The sequence below is a fragment of the Contarinia nasturtii genome, unplaced genomic scaffold (assembly GCF_009176525.2).
Source record: "Contarinia nasturtii isolate CC-2019 unplaced genomic scaffold, AAFC_CNas_1.1 Cnas_scaffold_350, whole genome shotgun sequence".
NCBI lineage: Eukaryota > Metazoa > Arthropoda > Insecta > Diptera > Cecidomyiidae > Contarinia > Contarinia nasturtii.
In genome coordinates this window covers 2,683,814-2,698,530 of record NW_022197705.1, presented here as the reverse complement: position 1 = coordinate 2,698,530, position 14,717 = coordinate 2,683,814, and the positions used below count along the sequence as shown (strand labels likewise).

General features: G+C 34.2%; 1 protein-coding gene across 1 annotated transcript; it reads left to right on the top strand.

Moving 5' to 3' along the window:
* Positions 1 to 868: 868 nt before the first annotated feature.
* Positions 869 to 13,789, top strand: LOC116338259. The gene is made up of 10 exons (XM_031763389.1): positions 869 to 1,411; positions 4,105 to 4,354; positions 4,480 to 5,805; positions 5,870 to 6,002; positions 6,070 to 6,265; positions 6,660 to 6,731; positions 8,386 to 8,582; positions 8,777 to 8,803; positions 8,899 to 8,982; positions 9,795 to 13,789. Exons 1-10 carry the CDS (start codon positions 1,170 to 1,172, stop codon positions 13,223 to 13,225), a joined length of 5,958 nt encoding a protein of 1,985 aa, XP_031619249.1. The 5' UTR covers positions 869 to 1,169; the 3' UTR covers positions 13,226 to 13,789.
* The last annotated feature ends 928 nt before the right edge of the window (positions 13,790 to 14,717 follow it).

The window sequence follows — 14,717 nt, the reverse complement described above, 5'->3', positions numbered from 1 at the left end:
TGGATTTTAAGCATGATCAAATCATGGGCCATTATTGGATTGTCGGTTGAAGCTCAAACTCCTCTCCTCACATCTATTAGTGTCACTGTAATGGAAAAAAATCGAGTCCAATCACCACATTTTTTTGTTCTTCGGATTTTGTTTAAAAAAATTATCGCCAAACAAAATTCCTTTTGTTTGAAGTTTTTTTTACTATGAATTAGAAGCACCGATAATGGTGTTTTTTTTCCTCCTCGACTACTTTCGATAATTCGTTTGAATAAAAGAAAGAAAGAAATAAATAAATAAAAGAAAGATGTAATCTGGATTAGAAATTGAATTGTATAAAATATTTGGATTTTTGTTTTGAAATTTATGCATGACTTGATACGCTCCGATTACAGAAGAAAACCACTCAAATAATTATAATCACACGTTAATGAGTTCGAAATTTATGGCACCTCTTCAGTCTGAATCGAAACGATTTTCTTTCAATAAATTTATATAAATTCTTGTACATTGATTTGTGTCTGCGGTGCATTTCGAATTCAAATTCGCTTTTGTTTTCCTTGATGTTTTCCAGTTGTGACTGCACACTTGACTCATTATTATGTTACTTTTCCCAAGTATATAACATAAAGGTGCTTAACAAAACGCATAGCATTATAAAAGAGAGTGAGATACGTTGAACGCGCTAAATACGATGTTGCGTGCGACTGGCTGTTTTAGTTTTTTTCTTTATGTTGTTTGTCTCCTCTGTGCTTTACATCAATTCCCGCTACCATTTGATTTCAGGTGTAATTGCATACGCTGTGGTTTTTTATCAATATACATAATATTGGCTTGTATTGTGGTTTTATCAAACAGTCTTCAACTGACTGGGCGCGAGTGCAATTCAATTCTCTCAACTCGCAATTCTATAAAATAGAAAAAACATCGCGAAAAAATATATATATTAAAAATTGTTGTTGTTTTGGTGAACAAACTTCAAATAAATATTTAATTATCTAGACTTTGTACTTTTTCAAAAGCGCCCAAAAGAGTGGTAGTGAAGACATAATAAGCACTTAATAAATGTCATATAATAAATCAAATGACACAATTGATGTGTTGAATTTCTGGTGAATGATCGATAAATAATCCACCTAAAAGAAGTCAAATTACGTATAAAAGAGCGAAAAAAAGCAAACATGTCATCGGTCAAGACAAAATCATCGACGGATAAACAACCGCCACCATCATCAAAACCACCGAAACCGATCAATTTAAATTTGAATATGAAATTAAACCGTTTTGTTTATACCAAATATCGTGCAATGCTTGGTTCATACAATGACAAAGCCAATGAAATCATTCAATCGTTGCCCACGAAAAAATCCATTTTACAACAAATGGATCGACGTTTCAGCATTGGCGGCATTAAGAAAACTTCGTAAGTAAATATGACCACCAGAGAAGTTGTTGGCGCGTGAGAAACAGAAAAACTCGATGGTTTTAATAAGAGAAAAAATGGATAATTGAATTGATTTGATCACTTGTGCATCGATTCCATTAGTTAATGTTATAAATTTTAATCGACACATTTGGCGACAATGCCATATTCGATATTTTTGATCTAAATTGACGTCATCGCAATTTGATTGAGAAACAGAGGGAATTCAATATGTTTTTTTAAAAATAAATATTGAAATAGAACTGGGCTATCAATCATTTGAACACTTCCTACGAGCTTTAACAATTTTCAATGAAAAAAAAATAAATTGAAAGAAAACACATCGATAGATCGAACTACAGATGATCACATTAATTAATATATACTGATATTGCGAAGGAACAAGGTCAAAATTATTGCAAAAATGTACTTGTGAATCGTTCTAGTTCAAAAACTATTAGTGAAGCAATCAAGCGTATCGCAACTGAATTATTTTCTTTATTTTAAATTCACATTTCGATATATTCGTAAATAAGCCGCCGTTGTGAGCATGCCAAGTGTTTTGGCGGCGTGTTTGATCCATACACAAAACACACGGTGTCCAAAAATATCTTTTTTTTTTACAAACGACACACGATGATATAGTTTTTTTCTCAGCAGACAGCTAAAATTCAAGTGATTCGATAGAGATGAAGTCGAACGTATTTTGCACACATAAATCGCAGCACGAGCAACTGCTTTATTATTATAAATCTCTTAGCACTAATGCGACAAGCCATTGAAATCAAAATATCGAATGACATCGGATGGAAAGAAGATTTTGCGATGAAATGGAAAATGAGCGACAAGTAGCGACAGAGTGTCTTGAATTAAGTATAAATTAAATAAGATGATGATCGTGGGTTGACCAAAAGCCAAAACAGTAACATGTGTATGGTGCGCCGTGAATTGTGAATAAAATTTGTGCATGGTTTCACATCACCATATTTTGTCGAATCACCGACAAAGATAAACATCATAAATTTCATGTGATTTGATGGACCAAACACGCATCATCCAGTTGTTTTTTTTTTTTTTTCGAAAAATTTCCACATTTTTATCATGAAATTGCAAGAATACTTTTGTCAAAAATCAACATTTCTTTTTCATGAAAAATTACTCTCATGTCTGCGGAAATCATTTATTTATTGTCAAACGGGGCACATTTCTCTATCAACTTATTTTTCTTTTGCAAAAAAATATTACAAACGCTTGTTTACTCGCGAAAATCCAAATGTCAGTTCTTATCAATTACTTGTGCAACAAAGAAGCTTTTCGACACCTGATGACGAAAATAGCACACATTTTAAATTCTATCTCTGAACAAAAATTGAGTGTGAGTTGTTTGATATTGTGGTTTCAACCGGAAACGTACAGATCAATTCGAGAAGATCTCGTTACCCAGGAGCTCAGAACCACGGATATAAATTTTAGCCAATATTCATGATTATCGTTATTATCGCAATTATGCAAACCAAAAGCAATGAAAATCTCAAATAATCGCGTAAATTTCACTCAATTCATACAAAACTATATTTATTTTAAGTTCCAAGCCACTAAGCACATAACCTTGATGTTGTTTTCGTAATATATTAGATGATTTTTATTGAAAAAAATTAACTCTAAGCCACCTAAGCTAGAGAGAAAAATATGAAAATGCGGAAATGTCAATAGGTTTTCACAACAAGCAAAGTGCTGACATAAAATTTGCGTACGAATGAAACGAGTAAAGAAAATCAGAAATTGGATTGTGTTTCTGTTAGAGATCAATGAACCAATGCATTGTATTTCAGGGATATCAAGACAATTTCTGTCCGAGTATCCTTAGTAAAATGCAAATTTCACATTTTCGTAGAAAATTTCATTCTTTTTTTTTAAATAAAAATTAAAAGACCACATGAGACTTTGCGAATCGGCTATATTTAGACGAGAATAATAAATTCAGTTGAGAAAAAAAGTCCCGCAAAAATGCTTTGGTTGAATCACGTAACGATCTCGTTTTTGGTTGCATCTGCGCACTCGTTCCATTGTGTGACACTGTCTGTCGAATTGATAGAAATTCTCGTCTTATGCGAAAAATACATTCTTTCACATAAAATGAAAGAGACTTTGTACTCGGCGCTGACTTGCCAATCAAAATATGAATTTGTTCGCAGAACTCTTTCGTTGCTAATTATTATTCGAGTAATTAGTTTTCTTAACGATTAACCGCGGCGATAATTTTTACAAAATGTGTATTCTAATTTATTAATTTGCCAAGTTGATTGATTCGCACCGAAAATGTGATCTTGTTTTCTCACACTCGACGCACACTGAAATTTACAAAATAAACAAATAAATATTTACCTCGAGTTTTTAGAGCATGCAAAACAAGAAGTTTTAAAGATTTAGCAAAAAAAATTAACGGCATATTTCACCTGTGACTCAATGAACTATAAATAGAGCTAGTATTTTTTTGTGTGCATCGTGTACTGCATACTGTGCTTTTTTACAAGTTGGCATACTATGTGACATTTTAAAATGGAATGCGCTTTAAAATGCAGTACATATACTATTTCAAATCGAATTATTTGTTTTGAAGTCAAAACAAATGACGTGTATTTTCATGGTGGAAATAAATTGAATGAGATTTTTTGTGATTAATTTTTTTTCAGTTCGACGCCACCCCCACCTCCAATGCTCAATGGATCGATACCAACAAGACGTATCACAACACAACCACAGCATGAAATGCCATCATGTGTACAAAATGCCATGATGACAAAGGATAAAAAACCGTTTACCTACACACCTGGTGGAATCGATTTGAGCCAAATCAAATCACCACGGATGGCACAACGGATAAGCCGAAATGCACAAATGGAAGGGGTCACAAATCAACCGAAACCTTCACCATTGGCACAGGTTTGTTTTTTTTTTCTTTCAATTTTTTAATTAAAAATAGATGTTGTTTGTATCGCAATAAAAAAAAAGCTTTGTAACAAAAATGAACTAATAAAAAAAAAACCTCAATTTTAAAAATAAATTAGCAAAACACAAATTCGCCTGTGCCTGCTGCTCCTTCTCTCCCGCCACCATCAACGCTTGGAATGCCCGTACAAGTTTTTCCAAGTGGGCCACCACCACCTCCGCCACTAAATAAATCGCAATTAAATGCGTCTAATGGAAATCGTTCGCCATCAATGTCACGCAAATCACCACAGCCACAATCATTTGAACCTCCTCCGCTTGGCTTGCGACCCGAAATTAAAATTCCGCCAAATCCAATGAGTAATTTGCGCAAGGTCGCAACACCAAAACCTAAAGAAATTGATTGGAGCGAAGAATTTCGCAAAGAACGGTCAAAAAGTCCAATGCCCGGTGCATTCGCATCAGACACATCGACGCCACAACAAACGGTGTCACCTGATTCGATGCATCAATTTAACAAACCAACGCCTGACAAAGTTGATTCACCAATTAACACAGTGCAACAACCGTTCATACAACGGCAAACATCACTAAAAGATAGTGATAACACGTACACAGATCAAAATAACAATTTCTCGAACAATAACAATGGCAACAATTTTAATCAAAATACACCATCATCATCATCGCCACTGCAAAGAGTTTACAGTCCATTTGCATCATCACCACAACCAAATTTACCAAAACCATTGAGCCCAATTAAACTCAATCAAACGAATCAAGATGAAAACGTACCAATTTACGTTCGATCTTCACAGCGCGCTACTTCACCCAAACCACCAACACCACAACCAGAATACGGTCAAACACAATCGTCGCCGGTGTCGAGTTTCCAAAGACAACCATCTCTGGAACAAACACAAACACCAATTTACACACGATCACCACGTAATGTATCGGCTTCACCAGTGAAACAATTAAATCAATCATCGTACAATCAACCGAGCAATGTTTGTGCTTCACCAGTGAAACAATTCAATCAGCCGACATTTAATCAATCAAATCAAAACGATTCACAATCTGAAAATTATCCGATTTATGTTCGCTCGTTCCAAAAGCAACAAGCACCGCCTGCACCGCAAGCACAACAGGCACCACAACAACCACTTTCTACAGCTCAACCATTTGTTAGCGAACCAGGCCGACAATACTATCAACCAAATCGAGCCAACAACTCACAACAAATGCCACCATGGATGAGACGAACCAATAGCAAAGAGCTACCAGAATGGGCAAGTAACAACGATGACTTCTGTCGACCAACAACTGCACCACCACAAAACAATCAACCATCCAACACGTTCTCAAATAACAATTCGAACTACTCAACAAATGGATCAACTCCACTGTACGGAAGCAATGGATCAAGCGCTCCCACTCAAAAGGTACCATTTCAAATTTGAATATTTCAGATTTAGAAATTAAATTGATTTTTAAAAAAATGTTTAGGAACGTGTTGTTCCGATTCAATTTGAGCAAACGCCAACGAAAACACCATCATCACCTGGTTTCACAGCACAACCGTACCAAAACACACCACCACAATACAATCGTGTGCAACCACCACCATTTGCTCCAACCGGTAAGTTTCGAGTTCGATTTTCATTTAAGCGAGAAAAAAAGGGAGAATAACATCGGTTCAATTCCAGCGTCAAATTATGCATCAACTTATAAAGATCCGCACCAATTTGTCGACCAAGGTTATAATAATGTTCAGAATTGGGACATCAACCAACATGTACCACCAAAAGCAAGCGATGGCTCACGCGTTATTCCGATCAAATTAGAAGACGGACATCCATATTTAAATGGGCCAGTGTCACAATCGCCACACGTCATTCAAAGGTATCAGCTTTAATTCATTTTATTTCATTTTATTCTCGCTCGCTCGCACTCACGTTTGATACTTTCTATTGCGCACACTAATTCATTGCGATGACGAATTTGAATCATTTCAAACGTCTGATTTTAGGAAGTATTTTATTTTTGAGTGTTACATTCAAAATGCACTGCATTGTGTGCAACTTATCGCCACTTACACAACAAAAACACTCAATAAAACCAAAATCCATACGAATTTATTTATAGAACATTCTTTATTATTTGTTTTCCATACTTTTGAAAGAATCTCTCAGATTTTTGTTGTCATTTCTTTTTTTGATTTTTGAACAAAACAAAAACGCACACACAAATATGTCGCCCAAAAAAAACATTTTTTTGTTTATTGTTGTTTCGTTAGCGGCAATTATCGATTTATAATACATGACTGTCCTCTTGCAGCCGAACTACAATATGTAAAAAATAGGCTCAGGTACTTCGAATTCACTTTTTTTTCTCTGTAAAACAACGTCTTTTTTTATTTCTGAACTGTGATTAACGCCATTTTTATAGTTGTTGCTGTTATTATTGTTGTTATTCCGATTTTGTTCAGCTTTGAATGAAGCATTTTCCGTCATTATTTCACCAAAAAAAATTCAACACACAAACACATCATAAATAAAAAAAAAATCAAATACTTGTGGAAATCAAGTTGCAAAATTCAGGAATTGTCGATAAAAACGTATGAAATTGGTCTAGTCATACTGTGAATTGGAGATGAAACGAAAATTGGCGTTCAGACTTGATTTCTGTGAATGATTTTGAACAAAAATATTCGCGCTATGGCAGATTTATTTATAAATGTTTTGTTTTTCTTTCTCTCTTCAATGAAATCCAGGGGAAGACTGTATTACATAATCCCAAATCACAATGATCAAAATAATGAAAATTTTATGTGAACCAATATTTTTTTAAAACTTTTTTCTTTTGAATTTATATTCAATCATTGTGAACCATTCTAACTTGTATTCATGCACAATATTCATGGTTCATCAACATTGCATATAATGTCGAAGAATTTCGAGCGTTCGTTATTGATATAAATAAAAAAATTTATAATTTCATAAATGTTTTTTTTTTCAATCAGGGCTCGAGAAAATATGTACGATAAAATATGTCAAAAAAATTAATTTAATATCTACGATATTTAGTACTTTGGAAGATTTGGTGAAACTAAAAGGCAGTGTGTCTATAATATATAGAAATATCACTAAATAGTGTCGATATCTATACTATATCGGTCCACTATATATGGAAGATATTGCTGCACGGCACCGTATCGCACGATCGAAGTGAGTGTAGACGGGAAAAATCACAAGTTGCCGTGCGGCAGTAGAAAGAACTGTGTGTATGCGTCAACATTTTTGCCGTCCGCACTCACTTCGATTGTGAGTTACGGTGTCTTGCGGAAATATCTTCCATATATAGTGCACCGATATAGTATAGATATCGACACTATTTAGTGCTATTTCTATATGTTATGGACACACTGCTAAAAGGTCATAAATAGTCATAAAAATCAATATATTTCGACCTAAATACAAAACATCTAACCAAATATCCATGGAAATTCGAAATAAATTCCGTTCTGGCAAAATTGAATAATTTTTTTGCCAGAAAACTCTGTCTCGAAAAAACGTCAGCAAAATTAAATAGTTCTTCAGCCAAAAACCCTAGAAAATTGGAATTATTTCCAAAATTGTGTAAAAATATTTGTGAAAAACTGGAAAACCACGAAATATTTATTTATCGTGAATAAATATTTTCTCGAGCCCTGTACATATTTTAGCATATAAGTCATATGGAAATTATAAAATCACTGATTCATACAACTCATAAAAAAGCGCAGCACTCACGCAGATCATTTCATTCAATCGTTTGATCATGTGTGCTTAATTCAACATATCAATTTTTTTTTTATTTAACCGTATTGATTTACAGACCAGCTCATTTTTTAGTCATGTTTATTTCATACAATATATCTTTTCTCATTTTTACTGCCACACACAAAAAAACCATAAATCGGCGCATGATTTATTGAACATTCATCCAATTCAATTTTTTGCTCGCAATGAATTACGGAACAGCGATATTCGATCGACAGCACCAAATCAATCGAAATCGTTCAGAGTATTGCAACAAATCACTGACACAATGAAAATGGATCCAAATGAATCGGCTGCTTTAAACAAACCGGCAGAATTACATCAACCACACTATTCACGTCCACTCGGACCAAATGACATGAATGAACATCAATTGCGCAAAATGAAATTGAACGATGGTAATTATAACATTTCAATCACAATGACATTGTAGGATATTTTCAGCTGTATGAGAGCTCAGCCCAAATGAAATAAATGAGTACGCTGAAGATATCCTAGTACAATGTCTGACTTTAATTAAAACAAAAATAAGCTGCATAAGAGTGTAATCCTTGACTTATTTCTGATCTAAAAAAACACATTTATTTTACAGATACTCCGAAAAATCAACCATACGAAGGTGAGAATGGCTTGTCAACTGCCATGGAAATAGTTTCATTCTTCAAAACAAAACGTAATAAATATTGATATTTATTATTATTATTTTTTAATTAGCTCGTTTCAAACAACAATTCCCTGATTGGGTGCCATGTAAACCATACAGTGTTCTTCAAACGGTGATGAGACCAGACAATGACGGTAGGTCAACGCTAGTTTTTTTCTCTTTTCCACACATGTACATAAACAGATTTTACATTTTAAAAAAACTTAGCTGTTAGTATCGAAAAAATTATTTCCAAAGCCAAGACGCAACTACTAAATTTCCATTTTTGAAAACAAATGAATTGGATGTGTATATATCAAAAAAAAAAAAATCTCAAAATTAAAAGCAAATTATTCACTTTAATGCCATATTTTAATGTTCCTTGCTCAAACCCAAAAAAACACTGAATTGCTTAAATTTTAAGTTAATTTATAGATTGTCTCCTACTTAAACTTGATTAACCTAAATCTCTTTTACTCTGTACATTTTATGCACAGTACAAAAATCTTCTCGTTCTAAATTTTATCAGAATTTATACGAAAATGTCGTTGCGCAAAATGAAATGGTATTTCGGTGCAACATCGAAATGAATTAGTGCATAGGGAACCGACTTTTATAAAAGAATGACATATTTCGGCTTTGGGAAAACTTGTGTTGAAGAATTTGTGCATAGTAATTTCTCTTGGACATCTCTTTTCAAAGTATTTTAAACAAAATCAACAAAATCATATGTGACCATAACGCAAAATTCACCGATATATTTTCGTCGCAGAATCAATAGGGATAAACAGACAACAAACTCACATCCATTCATCCAGCAGCCTCAAATACCTCACACTTTCAATACCTATTGTTGGCATTTATTGTCTTATTTTACTTAGAATCTCTTTTGGATACAGCTAAAAAAAAACAGAAAAAAATCTATCATTAGAGCACATTTGAACATATCATAATAACATTTATCTCTCTCGCATTTGTGTATTTTTTTGTACAGCTGATGTCCAAGTCTTAAACACTGTTCAGAACAATCATTTGAACTCTTTTCCCAATTTAACCAATTCCTTTTCTGATATTCCTTATACGGTGTCAATGCCACCAGATACACCGTCGTTGCAAAGTGTTTGTGATGATTCGATTGCCGAAGCAATCCCACTGCGGAACAATGATATTTATGAATCATGTGTTTATGATTCGTATTATGACAAAAATCCGCCAAAAAGTCGACCAATATCGACATACTCGGATTCGGCAACCGTTGTACCACGCATTGTAATCACTCCAACACCAGAAGACAATGAAAAACGTCGTGCAAGTTGGACAACCTATGAACAAGCCGATAAAATGGCCAAACAAAATGAAACATTTGAAAAGCTAACAAAAAAACTCAATCAAATCTATTCGAATGAAAATGTTGAAATAGAAGATGTTAAAACAGAAATAGTTGACGCAAAAATCGCCAGTACTGGTGTGGAAAGCAAAAATGTTGAATTTAAGCCATTTGGTGATGAAACCCAGAATTCAAACAATAACCAGTCGATCGTAAATAAATCAAACTTTACAAGTAGTAAAATTCTTCAACATAGTCAAGAATTGGATAGCTCAGAAAGTGATTCGCAAACCGAACAAAACGATTCACGTACAGAAAATAATGATAAAGAAATGTGTGAAATTTATGAACGAAAACGCAATGATAGTTTGTATGAAATTGAAGATATTCGAGAGTCCGAAATCCATTCGGATGATGAAAGTGCCGACATTATCGAGTTTATAATTGATAACAGTGGGGATGCAATGTCAAATTGTGACACAGTCGAATTCAATGATCATTTGAGTGTGATTTTTGAAGATGACGAACAAACACAAAACCATCGCATACGATTAGATAGTATATGCTCAAGTAATTCATCAGCAACATTGGCCAATGATGATAATGGCAGTAAACATTTCGATAGTGATGCAGAAGAAGAGGATGACGATAGCAGTACAGTTGAAAGCGACACTGAAAATAACACAGACAATGAATCGGATAGTGATGACGAAGACGATCAAAGTACATCGGTCACTGTTCGTTTGCCGTTGCGTTTGTCATTCAGCCGATCATCGAACGATGAAGAGATTACCACAGTTATGGTTGGTAAAAGTGAGATAGAAATCGAAGAGAATGTACCGTCATACAAAACAGCAAGAGAAGATTCGTCACCCGATGTTAGTGTGTCAATTAGTTTACGACCAAAAAGTCGACCATCTTACAGTCAACAATCTTCAGTTTATACATCGAAAAATATAAGTTTCGATAATGAGAACGATGACGACGACTCAGAAGTTTCCGTTTCGTTTTCAGTGCCAATAAAACACCAAACACTTAGTCCAGTTCCTTTGACACATCGACCAGCATTCAGACGACAACAAACACTAAGTCCAATTCCACACAATCGCGATGAATTTGAGTATAAACGTTGGGATCGCGGTGTCAGCGTGGATCGCATCACAAATATTCCAAAATCAAAAGAACAAAATTGGACTAAGAGAAACGATTTCATTGACAAACACAATATCAAGCAGAACATTTCAAATGTCACCGAGTATAATTCAAATCACAAAGTGGACAATGCAAATGTCGAAGAGACTGCTTCACATACAACTGAAGATAATTCAAAGAAAGATGATTCAAATGACATTGAGCCTGAAAATCGTTCGGTACGTGATAAAATTGCGGCATTTGAAACAATACCGATAAGTAGAAAAGATGAATTTCAACGACAAAACGCTTGCACATCTTTTGACGAACCGTTGGAGCAAACGCATATTAAATATAATAATAGTTTATATAAAAAAGAACATGAAGAAAATAAAGGCGAAGAAGACAAGAAATACGAAGAAAATAATACTTATAATGGATTTAATGAATATAACGAAAACATTTTTTACAAAGAAGATTATGCATTTAATCAGCCAATTTATGGAAATTCACCGCAAAGCGAACCACAAAAATCGATGAATACCTATTCAAATTACACGGAATACGATACACGAACAGTCACACCGAACTATGAATCGTACGTTTCGAATGAATACACAAGTTTACAATCACCATGCCAGTTTGTCAAGCCTGAATTCATTGAATCACAACATGAACATCCACAACAAACATACATGGGACAAACTGAACATACACATAACCTTGAGCGCAGTGAAAATAACTCTGAAGAATCAGAAGATACGGAAAAGGATTACAAAGCCAATTTGTCGGTGTCACAAAAGATTGCGGTGTTTGAACAGCCAGCGGCATGCCCACCAACGAAGATAGATGGTCAACATGAGATATCCACTGCTCGTGAAATGCCCACCGCTCCTGAAACAACTAATAAACCAGATAGCATTGTTAATAGATTCCTATCCAAAGTAAACGAAATCCAAACTCAGAAAATTGAAACACAAAAATCATTTGAATGTAAGACACAAAAATCATATGAGCCACAAATGCTACATTCACTTGAAATGCCTCAATCAAATCGAAATGCAAAATTGAAAAAAATGCATTCTGAACAACGTTCAACTCTCGATGAATCCGAACTCGAAGAGACCGATTCCGGTGTTGATATTCATCGTCAAATATCCGAAGATATTGATACTGAGTCTGAATGTTATTCCGAATTGCGAAAATTAACTCGCTATGAGCGTGCACAAACGCATTCACGTCTATTCAAAATCCTGCAAGAGTACGAAAGTGACATGAGCGATGTGGAAAAATCCAAAGCCGATGAAGAGGAAGTGATGCCATTGTATCGGCCAAAGAAAATCGTCCACAATGTATCAATAACGCGCAAACAAAATCCAGAACTGGCAAAACAAGCTGAAACAATGGCCGAACGCCGTGAACGTTTGCATTTGAATCACAATTGTTCAAGTATAGATACGGATAATCCATCATCATCGGCATCACCGTCATGCCTATCACCAACACCATCGGTCAATGAAAAGCTAATCGATGAATTGGTCCAAAGCGTTTTGAAACAGACAAAACGTCGAAATCTTCGCAATATTCCGATTGAAAAAATTCAATCTGCCGCACGAAAGGCATGGCTTCAACAACAAGAAGAAAATGATTCCTGTGATACATATAGCTCGTCGTTTGATTCAACGCCAGCATTAACACCGCAAGAATTTCACGATGATTATTATGATAGTGATGCCGATGGGAATATTGATATTTTTCCATCAAAAGCATTTAAACATTTGCAAGAACAATCGGTGTATGGGAGAAAGAATAAATTATGGGCAGCACGTTGTCCGCGTGTACTAAGCTCAAAGACGGTTAACAGCGATCTGAGTCGTGTCACGGAAACAAGAGAATCACAAACACCCGAACGTGATCAACAATATGTTTATAATAAATAAATTTCTTTATTTTCTTTTTACTCCTTTCCAATCCCAACATATCCCCATCCCATTTCTCCTTCCAAACAAACTGAGTTCAAATTCAAAACCGATTTCGTTCAGTGTTCAAAGGCATGCAAATACTGTTATGTTGTTGGCCACGCATACAATCATTCGCAATGCCCATCAAATCAACTCTCAACACTAAAAATAAAACAATTCATAAACACAAATAAAAAAAATACGCGCTCAGAAAACGCTAGAAATACGTAAACACCATCCTCATTCGCATGAATAAGCTATGGTATGGTTTGCGAAACCGAAGATTTTCTCATCGAAACGAATAGAGTTCGAAAGAATGGCCATATAGATATTTTTATTGATCGGCTGGTTTTCTTCATATTGAAATTTATATTTGAAAAATGTACCAATTAAACTAGTAAGCAAATCACCAACACACACACACATACAGACACAGTCACACATACAAATATGAAACGAATAAATAAAAAGGTATTTGAATTTGGCGAAATCGCACACACATTTTGTATTTGACGTTATTTATTGTTGTTGTTTTTCACACTGGCCAACAATTTTTTTTTTTTTTTTTTTTTTGAAATTTTTGAGTTTTTTTTCGTTTCCATTCGTTTTATCAGTTCTTTTTTTTCAATTTATATTTTTTGTGGATTTTTACACATATTATGAACCATTTTGTTTTTATTTATTTTGAAATTCTGTGTTGATTGTCGTAGATAAAAAAAAACCATTTCTCGTACAATATACATTAATGCAATAGCATTTTTTGATTTTTGTTAGTGTCTCATTTACGTCGAATTTATTTCAAACAAGTTGTTTTTGTGTGTTTTCGACGAAAAAAAAGTGGCTAGCTTCGCAATTATACTATATAGAGTCTGTTCTTTCATCTGGCAAATATTTGCTTGTTTCACTAACCACATACGTTTTTTGAATTTTCATTCATGGCCAACTCATCCATACACGTGGAAATTGAACATCAATTCCTGGGGAACAATTCCTCCGTTTATTTGTGCCTAAAATTTACAGATCATTTCATATTTATTTTAAGCAAAATTATTTTTTTTAGCACAACATTGTCTGCATACATTAGGAGTATTTTGTAGTTTAACAATATCATCATAGTCATACATATACATCGATTTTGTCATAATTTTAATGCATCGTAAGCATGCACTTGATAAATTCAAAAATATACCAAAATATTTTACACACACACACACATCTGCATTTTTGTAGTGGATAAAAGCCGTTTTTGTTTGTAGCTGCTGTAAACCGAGTTGTTCTGCGCACTCATAAAAAAATCTTTGGAGTAAACTCCACCTTTGTACTTTGGACGAGTTTGTCGAGAAATAAAATTCCTTTGACATTGGATTTGAACAAGAAAAATCGAATGCATAAAATCATTCAACACAAGTATCGCGTATCAATTAAATATTTTTGTAAATAAATAGAAACATGAACATTTCAAAATTCTAAC